This window comes from Silurus aristotelis, assembly GCF_946808225.1.
Source record: "Silurus aristotelis genome assembly, chromosome: 4".
NCBI lineage: Eukaryota > Metazoa > Chordata > Actinopteri > Siluriformes > Siluridae > Silurus > Silurus aristotelis.
Genome location: NC_139577.1, coordinates 13,227,734 through 13,251,065, shown reverse-complemented (window position 1 = coordinate 13,251,065; position 23,332 = coordinate 13,227,734). Strand labels below are relative to the sequence as shown.

The following is a 23,332-nucleotide window of genomic DNA, read 5'->3' as shown; positions in this document are numbered from 1 at the left end:
ACCAGCGAGAGAGTTGTAGCAAACTGAATTGCTATTTAGAGCTCTTGAGCATTTCGCCAGTATATTACATTTGGCAGGAAGAGAACGTTTTAATTTTACATTTGGGTCGAAAACCATTAATGTGCAAAAAAAAAAAAAAAAAAAAGAGTGAGAGCGAGAGAGAGAGGGAGAGAGAGAGTGAGAGAGAGAGAGAGAGAGAGAGAGAGAGAGAGAGAGAGAGGGAGAGAGATACACAATGCAAAATAACTGCCAAGGAAACTGAAAAATGGAAGACGCACAACATTATTTCAGCACTGGGTAAATGCTGATAAACGCCAATGGATGGTAACAGTTAATTGGTGATAAAGCTAGGTTTCAATTGCTCTGTCCAAGTGCTTTGGGAAATAGGTTTTGTTAAGTCTATTTTGTACAGTCAGCTTTAAATGCCATAAATCATGTTGGCTAAAAGACAGTTCTAGAAATAATAAATATCAGTCGAACAAAAAAACCGAGACAACCACTAGAACCTTGTGACCTGACCAGTCATACGAGCCTCTATATTACAGCGGGGGTCCTTAAGGTTATTAGTATTTAAATGCTTATAAGGAAACTTTCTTACAGACACAAAGCTTTTAGTCATAAGTTTTCCACAGACAGATCTCACATCTGTTACTGACGTACTCATTTTGGTGTTATTAAAGGGTGCATTAAACAAATACAATTCAAGTTAGCAGTCAAATAGGCTAGAAAATATTAGAACTTGGATATTGAGATTGGTGGATTGTGATTTTTAACACAGCGGTGTAAAAAACAGTTAATGGACGAACTACAACCCTACAAGATGACAACAATCTACCTGTATTCTGATGAACAGATAGGGATGGCTGGTCGTTGGTCCCTGCATCACCGACTGCACAATACCACATTCCAAACATTAATTGGCAGTTATTATAAGATTATCCAAATAATAAGCAAATAATCATATATACTTAATTAGATTAAGGGCATTATGCATAATCATTTATAGAGATTTTCCACTACCTATTCTTCAGTTTTATAGTATAGCTATTTACAACCTATTTGCTATTGGAACATATACAATTGTTCTTTTTGTTCTGCTAGGAATATAGTGCGCTGGAAATATTTAAAATTGTTCTTATATTATAATATTTGTATACATATACAGTATATAGTAATATTTTGATTCATTTGATATTTTGATTCGCCTTTGATTCATTTTTTTAAGGTTGGTGAACACAGGCATGCTGCTAATCTTTACACCAATGGCTTATAAAGGGGCTACTTATTAAATATTACAGTAGTTAAATGCTAGTAATTGGACCGTCCTGGGTATTTTAATAACTGTTAATTTCTAGAACAAATTCACCACATAATGTGATTTCTTTTGCCTGGAAAAGAAAAAAGTTAATTGGACAATGTTTGTGGACACCTGACCATTAGATCCATGTGTGCTTTTGAACATCCCATTCCACATTTAGTCTCCATTTGCTGTTATTATAACATCTACACATCTGGGAAAAGATTTGAACTCATTCAGGTAAAAGGGTGTTAGTAAAGTCAGTTGATGTTTCACTAGGTAACACTGCAAACACTTTGTATATGTTCGTATAAATGTTTCTATTTATTTTTTAGTATACTTTATCACCAGGCCCTGCACATTTTTCACAGCTATAGCCTCTATATTTATTTGCAGCACATATACCTACATATAAATATATTACAAGTACATATATTTCCATATTTATCCACACTTGTTAATTGCTACTATTTGCACTTCTGGTAGATGCTTAACTGTATTTCTCTGCTGTGGTCAGAGCTCCATAGCAGCTCACTCAAGATCTTCAATCAAATCCCAAACCATATAAACCGAATTCTCTTAGAGTTGACCGTGTACACAGGCGCACTATTGTGCTGAAACAGGTTTGGGTATCCTAGTTCAAGTGAAGGGAAATTTTAATGCTTCTGCATCCAGAGACATGAGATATAATCGTGTGCTTCCAACTTTGGGATAACAGATGGAGAAGAACCACATTTGACTGGAAAAGCAGTACTTTTGTCAATATAATATACATTATTTGGGTTTCTTCAATTATTTCCACCAATCCTGTCTGATATTAGATTTCAAACTCTGTGCAAAAACTCACAAATGAGCTTTACAGAAATAATATATTGAGAATATACATTTTAAATTCATAAATTAGGCACTATAAGTTCATTCGCAGATAACTCTATGAAACAATATGAAGAAAAAAACTTAATAGAATCCAGACTCAAAAGAAAACCCCTACATACCTAAGCATTATATTGAGCGCTACAGTAGATTTTCTAGTTACTTTCTAGATCATAATTATTTGAATGTCTATATTTACTTTTATATTAAGTGAATAAATGAGTGAGGTTTGTTAGAGAAATTCAATGACTCAGCTGTAATTAATTAAATGACTATTGGTTTTGGTGTGTCAGTATTTATGAACACATTCTGTTCACATTATATTTTATGAATGATTTTTAATCACCGAATTAATTCATTCAATACCTTTTTTAAAGTTCATTTATGTTTATTCGCAGTATGCATATTTTTCAAACTATATATTTAATCACAGAAATGTCTTCCCAAATATTTAAAATCGTACTCATGGCTGGGTCAAGAAGCTGTCACAATGTTGCCATGGATGTTAACAGGAAACATGGTGACCATGTCACACAGAACACTGCTGCCAAACTGGAAGCCAGAGTTGGGAGAGACAATAATCATGTAGAGGATGATTTATAAATAATGATAAATTTTGTGCGTAAATAAATAAATAAATAAATAAATAAATAAACAAAATTACACACACACACATATATATATATATATATATATATATATATATATATATATATATATATATATATATATATATATATATATATATATATATATATATATATATATATATATATAATATCAATCTTCCTATATTTTGGAACAATGTCCAATTTACAGTTTTAACAATGGTCACCATTTAAATGCCACTGATAACAGAATCATGGCCATAAACAAGTTAAATAAATCTAAACTGATTATGTTCCATCCCTGACAAAAGTCACATACTGAATTGAGGCACTTGTTTTAAACTTAAAGTGGAGAATTACCTCGTTATAGTTTCAGTGTTATTTCTTTCTTTTTATTTTAAAATAAATAATGGGGGCACTTCACTAATCAGACCAGGAAAGCTAAATTAATTGGATAATTTTGTATTATTTTTGTAAACTTCCAGTTCTCAATGAGTTGCCTTTAGGTACATACATTCATTTACATAAATGCATATAATTGACTGCAACATGCTGCACAGAGGATCTGCTACAAAAGCTGTAATAGTAAAACAAATAGAGGTACTGAACAACAGAGTAAGTTACCAAAATGTATTTTATGATATTTTATTTTTTGACCTTCAAGGATTCCATTTCACTTGCAGTGAGCATGTTATCCTCCATCACCTCGTCAACCATAAAGTTGGCCTGGCTGGACCTATGCTGTGCACTGTGCACTTAGTATAACACCTTATTAAAAGAATAAATTCATAATAACGTGAAACAAAATAGCACAAATCGGTGTGCGTATCTCTATGGTTTTTTTTTTGTTTTTGTTTTTTAGAGAGAAAAAAGGGGATGGGGAAGAAAGAAAGCAGGGCAGAAGCTGTGTGTACCTTTCCAAGCTGGGATGGCTGACCGTGGCAGATTGCAGGCTGCAATGTGAGTAATGCGCTTTACGCTGTTTTAACAGCTGACTACCCCAGAGGCCTGAGGTGAGAGGCGCATGTGATAGGCGCAGAACAGAGCCAGGACCCAGGACAGACTGTCATGTGCCAGCGTACAGCAACAGATCCCTGACCGGGACATGAGCATGGACAGGATGCGACGCTCTGCATAACACTGTGTGCCGCTCTGCACTATATATCACCCTCGTATTTTGTCATGTGGTGTGAAGCCATGCCATAGAATCAGCGTAATTGTACTGTAAATAGGAAATGAAGTCACTAATCTGGCAAACATTGAGAGGATTTAGTATTAGCAAATGATTGATATGAGCAACCAGTCAGTCTGATTGGATAGAAATGATATATATACAGTATATATATATATATATATATATATATATATATATATATATATATATATATATATAGAGAGAGAGAGAGAGAGAGAGAGAGAGAGAGAGAGAGAGAGAGAGAGAGAGAGAGAGAGAGAGAGAGAGAGAGAGAGAGAGAGAGAGAGAGAGAGAGGGAGGGAGAGAGAGAGAGAGAGAGAGAGAGAGAGAGTTATGATGGAGTATTTCATTAACCCTGGTTCTGGATGGTTTCCACGTGCACTGTTTACATGTGACAAATAAACCTTGAAACTTAGCCCAGAATATCAGATCATCCCTAACAGGGACAGAGCCGCATGTTATACAATATTTTAACACAGACCTTCAGCTCAATAGGTCTTTGACAAAATAAACATCCTCATGGAGGAACATATACAGCCTCAGACGTACGTGTGTTGCAAATCAGCACATTTAGAATTAAGAAAATATTAAGCACTACTCGCCTGTTTAACTGGGTCAGTTCTTCCATTTTCGAACAAAGAGTATGACACTCGTCCTTCAGCTTCCCGATGAGGCCATTCTGCAAACTCAGCAAGGCATCCATGTCTGCAACTGTGGCACGACGACAGAGCAAATGAATACCATAAACAACAACAAACTCATTAACCTTGATTATAAACACAAATCATTTATTTAGAAACCAATACTATGTGCGTGTTGGCTGTGATGTGATGTGATATATATGATATGTCCTCTGAAAAAAAATCTTTTTGAAGGATGGAAATCTATACATTTTTAAACATTTGATCAATAATCTATATAATTTGAGAAGTGCTCAAAATTTTTAAGAGGTCACAAATGACACCAACATTCCTGAGGTATTTGTGATAAATCAATCACCAAAAACACCACATCGCTGTGGAATCTGATTGGCCAGAAGCTGTTCATTTATATTCTATAACAGCACAATTCAATCACCAGTTGCAGGCATTTCTTGTCTCATTGACTTAAAAAAAATAAATAATAAATAATTCATGGTTGCTTTACTGATGTTTCACAACTTGTAATGGTTTAAAGTATGACGTGGCAGTCAGAAAGAAATTAAAAATTGCCAGAAGCTTTATATTATTACATTATTCACTCATTGTCCTCTATAGGATTGCAGTGTTTGCTGTGCAGGTATTAGGCCTCTGACTTATGAAAGGCTCGCACACAAACACTTCACTGACTGTTACCATTTACAACATAATGTCAGGACAGAAAACAGCACTTTTACTCTGAGAAAAATAAAAACATGGTCAGGTTCATGTCCAGGAACTATGGTATTCGCCTCATATCTCATTCTCAACCTTGTCTCTTAGTAAATTACTGTCTAATTACTACATACTACATACTTCTCTGTATAATGAATATACTTTTACATTTGAACACCGTATCATTACATATAAACACATACAATATATGGACAGAAATATTGGGACACCTGACTTTTCCAACAATATGTGGTTCTTCCTCAAATTTTTCCCATAAAGTTTAATGCAGACAATTGTATCGGATGCTTTCGGAACAGAATTTACAAGTTTCTATAAAAAAAAATAAATAAATAAATAAAAAAAAAAAGATGCACTGCATTTAAAAGTAGGTTTTAGAGGAAGGTCTATTACTATAAAGTGTTAGTAATTTGATTTGAGGCTCAAATATACTATATGCACCGATCTTATTAAGGTGGTTAACAATGTGTGTGAGGATTTAACCGTAACTGCTCCAGTACTGAACACAGACAGTTAATTGTTATATAGATTTTTTTTTCCATCTATTTTGAGCTTTTCAGTTAATAAAAACGAAGAGACAATTATATTGCATTTATATTTTGTATGCATGCATTTAAATCAACACTAAATATTAAGATCAATATCTAATTTTGCCAATTTACAGCTTATTAAAAAGTTCATGTAAACACCACACTATGGTATATTGAATAAAATATGGATTAAAGCTCATGATGACAGAAAATTTTGTTCAATATGGCAGGATTATTCAAAGACATATTGAAGAAGGATGGCATTATGTAGGCATCAAACCTCCCATATAAACAAAAAATACATTAGAAGTGAATGTTTTTGTTAAACTACAAATAGTTATAATTAGGTTAGCTTTGTCACAAACTAAAATAACTTCAATTATTGTATAATATATATAATATAATATATAAGTAGTTTACTCTTTGACATTTCTCAAGCAACTGTAAATACGGTATGATAACTGACAAATACTGATTTTTATGTTTGTAATACCTGTAAAAGTCTTCTTCTAGATAACTGCTCACATTAAATATACAGAGTGACCTGCCACTTGCTTTACTTGTTATGTTCCCAATACTTTTATTTAATCATAATCAATAATAATAATAAAAAAAAAAAAAAATTATATATATATATATATATATATATATATATATATATAAATATATATATATATATATATATATATATATATATATATATAATAAATAAAGCTGATTTGCAATTACATTTTGGGCTACAAATATGTGAAGGAAAGCAAAAGAAGATCTGAACTAAACATAAAGAAATGAAAGATAAATGTCTATTTTTTTGTTCAAATAAATGTAATGTTTTTGGTGTAGGTCTCGTAGCATTTACATAAAGGATTTCTATGATACCTATATAGACAGACAGTCAGACAGACGAATAATAAAGTGGGATTAACACTTAACAATTAAAGAGAAAGAGAGAACAGAGTAGCGATCGTATAACACGCTGACCTTTTCTCTTTCACACATTAGATGCGAATGCATGAGCAAACGCAGTGTGACGTGTAGGGGGAAGTGGTGTGTGCAATTGTCCTGTCACACATCACACGTTTACTCCTGAAGCACTTTTTAGTCGGTCTCGTCAAGTTCTCATTCTCTCATTGCATGTACGGATATCGCTTGGCGTTGTCATTCGAATGATTATTATACACACCCACTAACTATTTGTACCAACTTGTGTATATTTATGTACACTGCTGTAATGGTGGCTATGTTAGTAAAGTAATATGAGCAGAAATATATGTTCATGAGTGACCAAACATGTACTCAGACATTTGAGAGTTATAAGGTGCTGATAATCAGATTTATATCTTTTTCAGTACATAGGTAAAACCTTAATAATGCGTCAACACGTGGCCTCAAGTGAGCAACAGCCTTAGGAGTCGGTCATTAGGACGAAAAAAAAAAAAAAGTGTTCATGGCCAGGCCGCTCCGATAATTCTGTATACTAAGAGTCAATCATTTAGAAAGGAGAATAAGGGAAAGACAGAGCACACAGGGAGGGAAAAATAATTAGCTCATGTGAGTGGCCATTATATGCTTAGAAAGAGAAGTGGTCTGTGGTATTAAAGGACTAAATCTATAAGCCCACAGAGTTTCCTGCTGAGTCTCTGATGCCATTTCTCTTTAGACAACATGTGTGCCATGCAGCCGCGCCAAAAAGAAGCCCTTTGTTTTCCCAGCGCTTTGTTCTGGCGATCAGCATGCCTCGAATTTCTCGAAACACAGGTAAATAAACTCGCCGATCCAGATGGTGCAACAGATGTGAGAGCAGCACTCTGAAAATCAACAGACAGTGGGCAGCGCTTCCCTCTTCCCCTCCATTTTTAAACGCTAACTAATATGTAGCACCGCGGCTCTGCAGTGCCAAGCATCTGCTCCCTTCGGCCAGCCAAAGGTTACAGGTGTTCCTGATGCGGAGGAAAAGAGGGAGGAGAGAGAGCGATGACAGGAGGAGGTGGTTTTGGCAAGGGAAAGCACACCAGCGGACACCCACCATTCCTCTCGTGCTGCGCTTCCATTTGCTGGAGCGTCTGTGTCAGCTCACGCTCGCGCCGTTGAGCCTGGAAGGTCAGTGCAGCCATGTCCTCCGCACAACGCCGCTCCACTGCCTCCTTCTCCTTCCTGCGGAGATACAGAGTGAGACAGAGAGACAGAAAGAAAGAAAGAAAGAAAGAAAAGAAAGAAAGAAAGAAAGAAAGAAAGAAAGAAAGAAAGAAAGAAAGAAAGAAAGAAAGAAAGAAAGAAAGAAAGAGAACGAGAGCAGGTGCGTCACAGATTGAAGGTACATAAGACACACCGATATGCACCCGCATTAACCACTTGAGTGTTTAATGAAGTCAACTTTTTTTTTTTCTCCCCCGAATACAAAATCTAAACAAATTCCACCATGAACTGTTGAACTGTCACTAAATCCTGTTAACAAAAACAGATTCTCTCTTTAAAATATAACTGTGGCCAAAAAAGACTTTAATAACAAAAAAAAAAAAAAAAAAAAAAAGAAACTGCACAAAGTCAAAGTGCATTAATTAACAGCAAAGCCCAAAACTTTTCTCACACACTGGGTTTGGAACGTAGCTGGAGAAGTGACCGTCTCTGCAGGCCTGCTGTCGTCTGGAGTGTGAAGGCGCTCCGCCCGCGAGAGCTGTGAGAGAGAGAGAGAACGGCGAACCCCCGCTGGGCTTGAACAGCGGCCTAAAACACCATCCACACCAGCGCTCAGCAGGGGGCTCGCAAAGGCCTCGCAGCCAGCCATTTGTTAGCACGCCTTTCCAGGGGGCCCAGGCAGGCGTGGGTGCGGGGGCGGCCGGCGAGGGGTGGTGTTTGTCGACCAATTAGCATGAGACAGACCGCCAGAAAGTTTCGACGAGAAAAGTTGGCTTACAGTCGAGTGTCTGGACACCGGCAAGAGAGAGAGGTACACTATTGTTCTGCTAATGGCTCTGAGTGCTTGACTAAGCAGGTGAGATGGAGCATGTGATTTCAAGGTTATGCATGATAGAATATGATGACTATTTGAAGTGACCTTCCAGCATTGTATTCAAAGGTTTATAGATCCCAAGCGGCTAATTTACTGTAAAAATCCTCTCAGCGTATACTCTAAGACTCCGCGCGCTCAAAGTGGGCTCTCCTAAGGGTAAGTGAAGCATAGCCAGGGGGTAAGTACTTTTTAAACTATTTACATCATCATTAATATACGTAAATCAAAACCCACTATTGAATCAAACACATGTGTATCAACTAGGCCGAATGTGACCTGTCTAAGAATAAAGAGGCCCAAGTAAAAAAAAAAAGGGGGGAAAAAAGACAACATATATGTCGATTTATAACTACAATATATAAATGTTAATAAAAGAAACCAGCTCTGTAAGGGTCTATGGAATTTATTTTACAGTTGGAAGCAAAATATTTGAGAACACTGTGCTCTATGCAATCATTCCTATCACATGCTTGACTTTTCTCTCAAGCACTCTTTCAGGCACTCTAAAGTCCACAGACAACAAATGGACAGCAAAGAGAACACTTTGCATCTGTCATGCGAGCAACCGATTTCAAATAAAATGAAATCACAAAGTGTGAGTTGCATTTTTTCCATTCAGTCTCTTTTTAAACAGGGGGCCATTTTCCCAAAGATCACGTGTAAAATGATCTGCATCACCTGCAGCAAGGATACAGAGTCCACTCCAGAACAGGAAAACCACTGAATATCACCAGTAAGCTAGGCGATATCAACAGAGTCATTGATATTGAAATATATTTGAAGTCTGTTTATTTAATCATCCAGCCAGGAAGAGTGCTCAGAATAAAGGATTTCGTCTTGGCACAAAACCATGTTCTCTCATTTATGATGAAGAAAAAAAAAAAAGTCTTGCAGCATTTAGTATTAAAGTACAAAATTTTATACCAACGAAATATGTCAAAGCGTAGCATGCGATCACTGCGAATACACACCAAAGTTATTCGATTAAAAGTAAAGCAGACACACACTGGGGCTTCCTGCTCTTCCTGCACAATAGACTCCTCGCTACAGGAGGTTGATTTCTGTGGTCTGCTGGGGGCAGTCAGGGGCCGTGTCTCCCATGCCAGGTCAGGGTGTGTTTTCGGAGTGTGTTTGCTCACTGACGGTAATAATGTGAGTGAGGCCTAATGTCTTGCGGCCGCGAGGCCGGCTTTGGGTGGTAGGAGGCTCGGTGGCTGGGTGCTGGTGAGGGGAGAGGGCCGCGGGCTGCCTAAGTGGGCACTATTCAAGCTGTTGCCCATTTGATTTGGAATACCACAGACTGCTCGTGCGCAGAGTTTGCAGCACCCCGCGGTGCACCGTGATCCTATGCCAGGAATGACCAAATGCTACCGTTCCTAAAAATGTGCGCAAATTGGAGGCAGCCGGTTGGCTTCATCGCCGCTCGACAGTACATGAAGAGACTTCGCCACCATTTGTATGGTAACACATGTGCAGGGGGGGAAACTTTAGAAAGTACACACGTACTCTGCATGACGGCGGGAAAAACTTCGCCAGAGACACCTGCACCAGGCAAATGCTAATATGACATCAAACACTCGCGGTCTGATTAGAATGCTGCATGATTTAACATAATCGAGTGGTTCAGTGCGATAAAAACAGCGAAAGCGAACAATCAAGAAGTTCGAGAGTGCAGTCGAGAATGCTGGTTCGTATGCTGATGAATTCGGGCTACAACAATGCCACTTCTTGCAAAGTGTACTTACTGTGTGCTTGATTATGCAAGGGTTTTAGTGCCAATGACATGTAGGGACAAACGGTTTGACTTCACTGTCCTAACTTTTTATTAAAAATTGAACAAAAAAATTCTAATCGCATATGTGTAATGAGTTGGACAATATAAAGCAGATGTGTAATTACACGAATCCTCTCAATTAATGCTTATTTTCACACCCCCCAAAAAAAAAAAAACCTCAGATTGACGTGAAGCCAATCCTTACCCAACATACATCTACAGCATTGTAAATAGAAGCACACATTATTTTTAACTAGTGATAGCAAATGGACTTAAATTAGTCTACCATAGAACAGATGGGCGAACGCAAAGCACTGATAAATGGAATCTGTTAATTAATTTCATACGTAGTTCATATCTAATTTAGCACATTATCCTCGTGCCAAGTATGTGGAAAAAAATTTTTTTTTTTTGGTAATGTTTTGTGTTTTCTATAGTCGCTGACTTGTCACGGTAACGCTGTGTCTTATGGAGCATAAAGTAATATGTGAAAAAACACTGCATGTGTGTGCACAAACACACACTAACAGAATCTATTTGCTGCCTATCTTGAACCAGTTATTGTACTTGTCTCCCGTTTTCCTCCGGCACACACACACACACACACACACACACACGCGCGCGCGCACACGCGCAAACGCACACCAACCAACCCTCAGAAAAAGAAAAAAAAAAACGCCGAGATGAAAGATTCCAACCTGCCACCCCAAGTCACATCTGCTTCCTACACACAACTATTTACTCTCCATCCTAACTGCTCCTAATGCCGCTCCTATCATCCCTACTACCCCCCTCTATCTCTCCATCCCCCTCCTTCATCTATCCTCTCTCTCTGCATGCTCTCCCCCTGTTTGCTGCTCCCTCCCACCCTTTTTCCTTTAACTAAACTGGCTCTGGCTTCCTCCATCTGGTCCCCTTTCCTTCAGCAGCCCCGCACCTGTTCACACCTCCTCTCCTGTTGGACCGCATTGAACATTTTCTCCGCTGCCAGGGCTATTCTGGCACTCGCAACCTCTCTGTCATTCAATCCATCTGTCAGAAGTGAACTTTGTTTACCACCAGCTTCTGCTTTCTTCTTCAAGAAATGCAAAGCCCCCTCAAGGTCAGCAGCAAAATGAATTGCAGTTGCCACCGATTTACAAACAACCCTCTTTCTCTCTCTCTCTCTCTCTCTCTCTCCCTATCTCTTTCTTTCGCAGTCCCTCCGGCAGCAGACAGACATATTCTCGAGCAGCAAACCTTCTGCAACTAACGGAGTTCAAATAGGTTCAAATAAAGTGCATTAATAACATTTGCTCTAATGCAAGCAGTTACAATTGTTAACGAGAAAAAGAAAAAAAAACTTTCTAAAAAGAAAGAAAAAAACTATGGTGTTTGTCTAAAACCTTTGAAACGGAAGCAAAGCTGGTGGTAAGCACAGGGCTAAACGTGCGAGAAGGAGGATGAGTGAGAAAACCACGGACAGAGTGTTTTCCCTGGATAAAACCGCGGGTGCCAGTGATGGTGTCGATGCCCAGGCTCTAAGCAGGGGACACATGGCCAGAGCTTGGGGCCGACCTGCAGGGTGCTTATGCCAGACTCCCCACCTGTACCACCTCTAACCAAACGTGTCCTTTAAAAGCCCATGTGTTCAGGGTGAGAAATCAAAACTAAGCACACAAAAAAAAAAAAAAACAGCTGAAGAGCACAACAAACACTTGCTTTTAAAAATGGTCAGGGTGGGTGGGCCTAGGGATGGCATCCAGACCTTCCACTGCTCTTCCTCATGAGCTTTGTGATGAACTTCATCTGCCAGATGAAAAGGAGCAGAAGTGAAACCATAATCCACGAGGAGTACCGTTTAAAGTGTTGTAGGTGCATCAAATGTAAAACTTAAACACTAACCATATATTGATAATGAATCAAATCAAATGAACTTCAGCTGCTTTGAACTGAAATCAAATGAACTTCAGTAACTGCTTTATCCAAGTCATGTTGGATCGGAGCCTATCCGAGGCTAGGCGGGAAGAATTCACCTCCTATGTGATGCCAGTCCATCACAGTGCACACATGCACACACTCATTCACACATTGGGGCAATTTAAAGGGGAAAAATGCATATATTTGATAAGTGTCAAAAAACCAGAGAACCCATGCATTTAATGGAAGAACAGGCGTAACTTCGGACCCAGGACACTGGAGCCCAGAGGAGGCAATGCTACCTGCTGCACCACTGTGCTGCCAGTAAAGATTCCAATGGGGGGTAAAATAAATATTTCTTTCAAACACATGCAAATGAAACAGGTCCAAATTCCTTTATGCTCCAATTCCTCTTCTGGTTGCATCAGTAATCGGTGCTCTGAAACACCCATGTATATATTAAACTAATATGGAAACAAAACTTAGTGACCAAGAAAAGAGTGTCATGGACAAAGAGCAGGAGGAAAATCGACCCATCTTCCAGAAACAGTAAGTAGGCCACTTTCTCTGGGCAGAGCTGGCCCAAGTGAGAACAGTTGCACCCAACAGATTTGCCTTCACTTTGCCTGAGGGACTCATAACATTCTGTCCTATGCCAGCGTGCCTGACTGAGAGCTAGGCCATGGCACTCTGACACTGCTCCATAGCATTTCCTTCTTCTTAAAGACATTACTAGCACACGTTTTACTGCCCAAGAGCATTCAAAATCTACATCATACTGCTCCACGGTCTACAACTTTTCCTATACGTTCTAAAATACAACTAAAGTTCAAAAGGAATAAATCGTAAACTGAGTCAAACGCTAGGATTGAATTTATTTTAAATGAATCTGTACACTTGAGCATCAAGATTATGTAGAAAATTATACTTATTCAGTAATAAAAATGATAATTAGATATAATTGGTGATTAATTTTAGGAGAGTCTTAAGTGTCAGTGTTTTGTAATAGTCGGTACGCTTTTGGCCAAAAGTCTTCAGGACAGATGACTTTGCAATTTCAGACGAGACGAGCTCATAAAGAGAAACTGTTTAGGGAATGATTGGTTGTAGTTGTTATAGCATAAATTTTAAATTAGCACTTAAATTAGCACTTTCCAAGTTTGCCTTGTAGAATTTAAGAGTTAGATTCATATTAAGTTTGTAATCTGGCATACCAGTGTAGATTTATTCATTGCTAGAGACTCAAAGCACTTTTGTACATCGCTCTGGATAAAGGCGTCTGCTAAATGCCGCAAATGTAAATGTAAATGTAAATAAATGATCATGTTGATAAATTAGAACATTGTGATGATGGTAAAATTGCTGGGGTATAAAAGAAACGACAAAACAAAACACATTACTAACATTTTATTCTTTATATGATCTATAAGAAAAGTAAAAACAATGAAGCATTTATTAATAACAACATGTAACACACTATTAAACCACAAGCAAATAGTGGTTTTGACTACATATTTGCCCTACGGCTACTATAACTGAGATGCATTCTTCTAAAGACAGATGAGGGACACTCTGGCACTGCATGAGGATAATCAGGTTCAGAGACCATGCTCTCTCGGGTATATACAGGCTCCCAGTACAGAGCGGCAAATGAATGGCACACATGTAACTGCCTTGAACTTGTTTAGGGCATTAAATAATGGAGTAAATGACTGGCAAATGAGTTGAGGTCTTGCTCAATTGAGGGACATAGCCTCTGGCATGGCATCTGCTCTAACAGGCCAACACAGAAGCATGCCGGAGATGAAGAGGGGAAGTCAACAGTAATGCATGACGGCATTGCAAAGTGAGACATCTAACCCAGTTTGTACAATCTCTCTGGATAAGAATGAAGGTTGAACGTGCAAATCCAGATGTTGGAAGTTACACGGTTCTGTGGTTTTAAGATAGCTATGAAGGTTTGACCTTCGTAAGGACCACTGGCGCAAATTCGTTCAACTAGTAACGCATGTTCACATATACATTTATGGCATTTACAATGATCTCATTTATATAAGACAGTAAAATGCCTTGGGATTTAAACTTCCTTTTAATAAACGTTAAAATCAGAAGGGCACCATCTTAACCACTGAGCTACCACTTTCCACATGGTGCCCATATTTACTAGGTAAAAATAAACAATGAACTAAACATGTCTATACAAGTGATATTATACTGAGGCAAGTATGAATCAGGGCAAAATAACATACAGTAAATGATCTCAGTGAGAAATCGAGGGAAGTGATAGCTCATTGGATAAGATTGGTAAGACTTTTAAAAGGAAGGTCATGGGTTAATATTCCAGCACCACCAAGCCGCCATTGCTTAATTCCTTAACACACAATTGCTCAGCTTTATAACTGAAGGTCACTGTGAATAAAGGCGTCTGTCAAAAGCCGTAAATGTAAATGACCATCACTAGATTTAAATACCTGTAAAAAAAAAATGTAACATTTGTGAGCACACATTTGTGAGTACGTATACTTGTATAAGATGGAAGGGATATGGAGATGCCGTCCTGACCCCCTTTTCTGTGGCTAGTTTTTCCCAAAATAGCAATGCTATACGCAAATAAGCATAGAAAATAAAAGTTTAGCAAAAATATTGATTCAACTTATAGGCTTATTTATTTACTTAGTATTGTGTAGAACCTATAAAAAAAATAAACCAGACCTGCTGATGTCTTTATATGTGATAATCTTGATAATCACTGCCCAGGTGTATTTCTTTTCTACATGGCGAGTTAATATCAGCATCACAATCATGCCAGGTTGCCAGGTTTAATGTAGAATTGTATTGAGCAGCATTTAAATGATTGATGGCAGTAAAGTCAGGAAAAAAGTTTTACAAACAAGATTAAGCAAAAAGTCCAGGTCATCTTGACTTTCCTACTATTAGGATTCAATAACCTGGATAACCAACAAGAACATACTCTAAATAGTTCTTTCTAAATTCTCTAGACAGAATGCTACATCCATATGCTCATGAGATTTCGAGACACACTTGAAGACATTTAAACAAAAGGCCGTGTGATGTCATGTTCAAGGGGTTGAGAATGACAGGAGACAAAAGCTGTGGCCCTGCCCTGTGCCACATGAGGAGGCGGAGCGAGAGACCTGCAGCCCTGTAGGCGAGGCGTGAAGACGTGGCAAGGTCTCATGCCAGGCCAATGGGCACACCACTGTCAACATCGTGGAGCTCTCCCGCCTGGCCGGCAGCGGTCCCAGCTGCCCCATCCGTTACTGTCTGATTAGTTCTGCTAAGCAGCCCCTCCTCTCACAGCCCTGCTGCCATCTGCTCCCCCCAACAAGATGGCTGCTGCCCAGCACCTCGCACACCGCCCTCCTACCTGCCAGTGCCCGTGCCTGCCCTCGCCCCAAAGCGTGAACATGGCTTCTCACTGCTGGCGGCGGCCTCCTTTTCTTTTTTCTCTACTACTTTTGACGAAGGGCACAGGCTTCGTTCTTTTGTTGCCCGTCGGATGGTACACGCGCCTCCCACCGACTTGGTCTTGCAGCAGTTTGGTGGAGCGGCAGACTTCACGCACAGTGGCAGCCTCCCTCTGGCATGGGGCTGCATCTGCTCGCTCTTTTATTCATTTTCCCATTCTCGCCTATTCGGGGGATTGTGCTCTGCCCTCCACACACACACACACACACACACACACACACACACACACACACACAGACACACACACTCGTGCGAGGTTGAAGGAAAGCAGAGAGGCGTGTAAAGTTTAATGGAATTCTGGGGTGGGATGAGAAAGCGCTTAACGCCAACGCTGCAGTGGGTCTTCGATGCTTTATGGGCTTTAGAACAAGAACTTTTTCAGAGGACAAGTCAATGACACTGTCAGCAATGCGCAAAAGGCCTCACGGTCATCAGCTACAGCAGTTACTGAAATACAGTTTCAGTCCGCAAGAAGTTGTCTACTGCCCCCTCTCCGGACCTCTGTGCGACAGCTCGGCACATACTACACACCACACACTCTCAATTAAATCTAAATGCTTTAAACACTTTCGTGCATCATGTCTATTTCTGAAGTGTGATGAACCACAAACACATTCACTTTTAAGGCCATGTGTCATCTCACGCTGCAAGCATAATTTCAATTAGACCTTTGAAATGAGAGATTTACTAAAAATAAATGGTTTACAAAGCTTTAGCACAAACAACGACAAAATAAAGGATCTCAACATTTGGGTCCAAAGCAAAGACAAAGGCTTTTTGTTTTGATAGAAAATGTTTTATGCAAGCAGAAGTATGTTCTGGTGTGTTCATGAGCTTTTGGGGACAATGTTGTGCTCTGCTGGGAATAGTTAATATAGATGTATGAAATGTTCCTGCATATCAAAACCACTTTTCGAAACATTACAGACCTTTACAGCCCAGAACTGTTTCCCACTCTGGTATTTTATTATGCACTGGTTTCAGCGTACTCTGTTTTACAAATAGGTCATGAGTTTACATACACCCAGAATTTGCAAAACAAAAGGGATCCTGTTAAAAAATGAGCATAAGCACAAACTTGGGATGATCAGTGACTATATGATATTCATGGGATTTCATTGTACATTCAGGGCATTTTGGCAGGAAACCCTTATCCAGAGTAACTTACATTTATCTCATTCAAACAACTGAGCGGACTATGAGGTTAAGCTCAGGGGGCCCAGTCGTGGCAGCTTGGTGTGACTGGGATATGAATTTATAACCTTAGGCTCCAAAGTCCAATGCCTTAACCACTCAGGTACCACCTACCAGGTTGACTAGCACAATGGACAGACACAGCAATCACCCATTACGATGACAGAAAAGTGATCGCAACCTTCTCCAGTAGTCATGTGAAAGATTTTCTTTGTGGAAGTTTTCAGTCTCATGTTCTTTTGCTGTTGCTGGGTTTGGGCTTGTGTTTTGTACTACACTTTGTGCAGTTTGTTACACTTGATAATTAATAGAAACTTCAAGTAAAACAACGCTACAACTGAATGGTAAACAATAGCATAATGCCAGTTCAATGGTACCTGCAAGTATCTCTCCAAACACTGACAATGTTCATTGCAGCTTGGTATGACTGAGATTTAAATGTATGACCTTCGGATCCAAAGTTTAAAGCCTAAATCACAATGCTACCACCTTCACCCTTCATGACATCATGGATTCTATAATAGTAGTGGTTTCTATAATCTTTTTAAACTTATGACACCCATCCCATATGACACAAATACCTTATTACAAAAGGTGAAACATGCATACAACATGTGAACAGAATGATTGGTGTCAAATTAAATTTTTATGATCCCTGTTGCATTTTATTTATTTATTTATTTTTATCCTTCGACCTCACTGGATCAGAATATAGCAAAGACTAGGCTGTTTGGTCTTTACACCAGACTCTACAATTCATGTGCGTATTTTGTTAAAAAGGCAACTAACCTTTCTGTCCAAGCAACAGTGACCTCCAGCAAAACCTATAGAGCCAAACAGGAAGTTGTGAATATGAAGGCGAGAGACGCACCAAGTGCTGCTTTGGCTTGCATGTTTTTTCTTTTTTTTTCTTTTTACACACTGTGGGGTCTGCAGAATGTTGTGAGAGTTGATATGTAGGGGGTGTAGTGGTGGTGGTGTTGGTGAAGGGAGTGGGGGGGGAACAAAAAGGCATAAGCAAACAAAAAACAAACAAACAAATGGAATAAAGTCTGGGCTCAAAGCCGTCAGAAGGCGGAGAACAGAGCGGGGGGATTAGGACAGATCCTCGGCTGCACACCGCACAGCTGGCTGATGATCCGATGCTGGAGCCGCCGGCCCTGTCTGTCTGTCCATGCCGGGGGGCTGGGGAGCCCGGGAGAGGGCCCAAAAAAAAAAAAAGGAAAGAGAGAGACAGAGAAAGAAAGAAATGGGGGGAGCAAACAAAAGACAACTGCTTAATTTGCGTCCGTTTGGAGGGAGCTGTGATCACTCAGGCTGAGATGAGAACAAGAAAAAAGGAGAATCAAAGGGCAGCTTCAGAGGCCTCGTTCACATGACCACCCAGCAGGGCGTGCGACGTGCCCGCTCTCTCACAGGGGCTACAGCTGATCCGTCTGTGTGGAGTTGGTATAAAGCAAGCGAGAGCCACGAAAGACAAGTCTTAGCCCCAAGGAAGACAAAAAGAATGGACAGATGTCTGATGCATCTGTGCACTGTGGCAGGTCCAGAGAACCTGCTCCAGCAGTGCACATCCACTGTACATACAAACACACACACACAAAAGCAAAAAAAAAAAAAAAAAAAAACCACTGTGCTGCCAACAGCCAGGCTGGTCAGCGGCTTAACCTCTGTGATCTTCAACAGGCCATTTTGTCGCCGGTGTGAGAGCAAGTAAAGAGCATTTAAAGGACAGAGTCGTCTGCTTCAGTACCGTTCCTACACAGACTACCCACTGGGCAAACAAACCTCAGTTTAGCACTGATAAATAATTCATAACGAATGCTGTGCTGGGTAAAACAACAATCAGCTTTTAAGCAATTTATAGCTAGAAATATATTAGCATTTACATTGTTTTCAAGTTTAAACACTTACATTGATTATAATTTATATAAAACCTGAATATGTTCCCTCTTATGCTGTTGTTAATACAAATGTCCTTTTTCTTAAAGTGAAAATCAGCCGATCTTACACTGCTCTTAACGATCCATTATGAGCTTAAAAGAAACTTGGAAAAAAAAAAAAGCCATGAAAAGGATGAAAGGTGTGTGGTTATGATCATTCCATAGTGTTTGCATTGAAAAGGAGTCTGAAAAATGTTTCAGTGAAGAATAAAGTGTTTTATGTTCTAAAAAAATAAAAAATAAAAATTATATATATATTATATATATATATATATATATATATATATATATATATATATATATATATATATATATATATATATATATATAAATAAATAAATGATAATGATTATACATGGTGAATTTGATGAGGCTTTATACACTTTATATACACCTGCATTATTAGATTGCTACTTTTCGGATTGAAAATAATAGAAACAAAAAAAATCACATGCCATTAAGTAACATATTTATATATACAATTATATAGATTGGATTAAAATGGGGTAATAAGGTTTAGTGCCTTTAACATGGCCTGAACGAATGTGTAATTGTATGTGATTCATCAAAACCCCCACAGTTCGTAATGTTCATCTGTAACAATAAAAGGTTTAGTAATGTGTTAAAAGGAGTCATTTGCATATTTCAGCCTTCTGTAATATCAGTGTTAAAAAGCACAGTATAATAATATACAGTGGATCTCTACATATTGTAATTTGAAGTTACCGGAAGCAAGCGGTTGTTAAATAGGAAATGTTATGTATTATTTCTAGAGGTCGACTGATTTATCCATTATTTGGCACCAATAGTTAATTGCTAAAACTATCAGCAAAAATCCATACCAATAGTTTTTCCGGGAGGCGTCTGTTGCTGGAGAAGCTGAGAAGTTTCATCATTTGGAGTGTTACTTTGTGTTTTAGTTTGAATACATGTCTTTTATTTTCCTCAATATTTATTAATGTAATTAATATACTTACATTGAATTAATTTAGCAAATTTTCACGATTCAGTACCGCTTTTAAAAAAGTGTATATATCGATATCGATAAAATCAGTCGACCTCTAATTTATACCTTGGGATAACTCAGAACGTGTGCAAAAATGCATATTTGTGTGTGTGTGTGTGCCCACTTCCAAATACTTTTTGCTGTATCAAGAGAAGACTATTAAATGCATATTACTAAATATTAATGTACCTTAACTAATCACTTTAATCTTATGAAACAGTAGAGGAGGCGTTTGGTCAAGATGAATCATGGAGTCTTCCAAGTACACGGCGACATTACCAAATGTAAACAAATGGTCCAAATTATGGTGTTTCCTGAACAGCATGTTTCCCTGCAATACCTCATAAACAATATACGACCACGTCGTAATACTCGGTCATTCCTCTGGTGAACAGATGCTGTCCCTCCTCTGCAGCTGTGCAGCTGTCTCACGTGCTACCTCTTGAGAAACAGGGCCTGGAATTTTATCCACACCCACTGAGGATGCCACACTGTCTCACATCACTGTTAGCCAACAGAAGAATCAATGGAATTCAAAAAGTTTTTACACAAATGTTAGTTACCTGTACGGATAGGCTTTAACAGGTGAACGTGTGCGCATACTCGCTCCGAACCTCATGACCTTTGCAGAATGTCAAGTAGCTGCATTAGATCTGCCCCTGTGCCATAACTAAGGTGACGTGAGAAGTTCATCATCACGTGGTTTATTTGTTAAGAAAAAATATAAATACAAATTCCAGCACACTCTGGCAAGATAGCAGGAACACTTACCGCCGTGCCACATGTTAGAAAAACACAAAGTCTGGTGATAGAACATGCCCTCATGAGCTTGGCACACTCAAAATGTTAATGTAAATGACTGAACGTGTAAATGAATGCTTTGTTTACGCTAATCGCTGAGAATTGTTTTGCGGTGCGAATGCAGCGTTGTAAAATTAGACTTCTTTAACAGGACTAATACTGCCTTTTTTCCCCCCCAGAGAGGAACAATATCGCCTCATTTCAGAGTAAACAGTGAAATGGAGGAATAATCCTAATAATCAACTTGCTCAAATCCTTGTGGCTCCTTGCGGCAGAAGTTTGAGAATCGCTCTTAAGCTCGATTCGGAAGCAACACTCAAAGTGTGTTGATCGTTGCTGATTAGCTTTAAAGCCAACAAAATAGAGTGCGGCACTGTGAGGTGACGTTATAGAGAGGGTCAGCGTGTGCCCGTTCTCTCCGGCCCTGTTCCCCTGGCACATGATGTACTGTGGCGTTTTAATAAAGTGCGGGTGCCTTCCAGCCGGGCCGTTGGCACTGCATTGAGCACAGCGTGTGGACGGGCGCAGTGTTGTGGCATGTAATAGGATTAAGGGGGTTACCTGGTGAGGTGCAGTTGGCGCTGGGCGCGGTTCAGCCCCTCTGCCAGGCCGGCTGCCTCCGTCCGAGCTCGGCCCTCTGCCCTCTGGGCCCCCTCCAAACGCTGCTGGCTGCCACTCAGCTCTTCACCCAGCTTCTGTACTTCCTGAAACCCGAGAAAGAGAGAAGAGGAGAGAGAGACAGAGAGAAAATGAGAGGGTGGAATTATACCATGTAAGCATGATTACATTCATCTATTCAAGTACTCCTTTTTTTAACCAGCTTACACTCTAAATTACAAATGCCCCAACATTAATCATTTCTAACATTAACCCCAAACCCAAGCAGTCTCTTACCCGTTGTGCTAACTCAAGTTGACGGCCCAGTTTGGACCGAGATTCCTGTAATTCCCTCTCAGCCTCTTCTTTCTTAAGCTGGGCCTGGCTCAACTGGTAGCGCAGCTCCCCACACACCTATAACAAAGTGCCATTAGAGTTACCACATCCAGGATCCTATTGTCATTCCTATTGTGTTACAATTGTCAGTTCTCCAGGGTTAAATTTCAGAAATCAAGTCCAAAAATCAAATGAGTAAAAGGACACTCACAGCTCTCACATCTCACTATCCTACTTGATAGGGGCAAAAATAAAAGTTCTTCCATTTACATAGCTCCACTGCCATCTAGTGTTCACTTGTTGCCATTACGATAAAACCACTTATTTAACACTCTTCCTCATTCAGTTTGTTACCATACAAGAAATACAGCATGGTGCTGACACCAAAACATATATGATGAACCTGAGTATTATTGGATTTTGTGTGTATGCTTTCTGTACCCTGCTGTTGTCAGCTTCCTGAGCGGTGAGCTTCTTAAATGCCTCTTCTAGCTGAGTATTCAGGGAGTTCCTCTCTCTTTCGCCTCGGTCCAAAAGCCCCTCTAGTTCAGCTACTCTGCATGTCAGGGAGGTTACCTGGAACACACAGATCACAATAGAAAGAATATAAGAAAGTTGAAATTTCGCAAAGAACTCGTAGTTTTAAAAAATTGCATATTTAAAATAATAAATAATGATCAGTTTAACAATCATTTAAAATAACATACTTTTATTAATTGATATTTATCTAATGTGTACTAGAAGTTCTTAGCCACTAGAGGGGAGCAAATGTTAAAAATGTCTTTTTTTAAAGACCTGTTTAAAAACCTGATATCAGATCACGGTTCTATAAAATAAACATAGATTATATGTATGCATTAAAAAAAAAAAAAAAAAAAAAAAAAAAACCCTGCCAACACTACAGAGAAGCACATAATAATACTTAATTTTCTTTGAAATGAAATTGAACTGTCAATTATTTGTCAAGTGGTTTCTTTCCCCAGGCAATCTACATCATAAACATTAATATGCTCTCCCCATTGTGCAATAATAAATAAAATGTCAAAAAATAAAATAAAAAAATAATATATATATATATATATATATATATATATATATATATATATATATATATATATATATATATATATGTGTGTGTGTGTGTGTGTGTGTGTGTGTGTGTGTGTGTGTGTGTGTGTGTGTGTGTGTGTGTGTAATACCACTTTTTAATTACTGAAAAATAAATTTTCCTATGCGATAAATACATTTTTATTTGTTTATTTTATAAAATTGAACAACCTTTTTTTTTTTTTTTTTTTTAATTACCATAAAAAGAAAAAAATTCCTTGTAAGTGCACACATACCTGGCAATAAAGCTCTTTCTGATTCTGATATCATTTAGCTTATCTACCTGTTTCATTTTTTAATTAG

The 23,332-nt window shown here is 38.7% G+C and overlaps 1 protein-coding gene across 9 annotated transcripts in view; it reads right to left on the bottom strand.

Annotated features, from left to right (window-relative positions):
- Positions 1–23,332, bottom strand: part of sdccag8 (SHH signaling and ciliogenesis regulator sdccag8) — a 69,996-nt gene that overhangs the window by 38,475 nt on the left and 8,189 nt on the right. For 8 of the 9 annotated variants that reach the window (XR_014533276.1, XR_014533277.1, XM_083539975.1 and 5 more), the window contains exons 11-15: positions 22,364–22,498; positions 21,884–22,000; positions 21,551–21,693; positions 7,900–8,027; positions 4,576–4,684 (exon numbers count right to left, since the gene is read on the bottom strand). Coding sequence is in view for 7 of the 9 variants with exons in the window: in XM_083539975.1 (XP_083396101.1) it covers positions 4,576–4,684; positions 7,900–8,027; positions 21,551–21,693; positions 21,884–22,000; positions 22,364–22,498 (632 nt within the window). In the remaining 2 variants the exon portion in view is untranslated. Of the gene's footprint in view, positions 1–4,575; positions 4,685–7,899; positions 8,028–18,245; positions 18,425–21,550; positions 21,694–21,883; positions 22,001–22,363; positions 22,499–23,332 lie in introns of those variants that run through there. The other variant, XM_083539979.1, reaches the window with a different exon arrangement.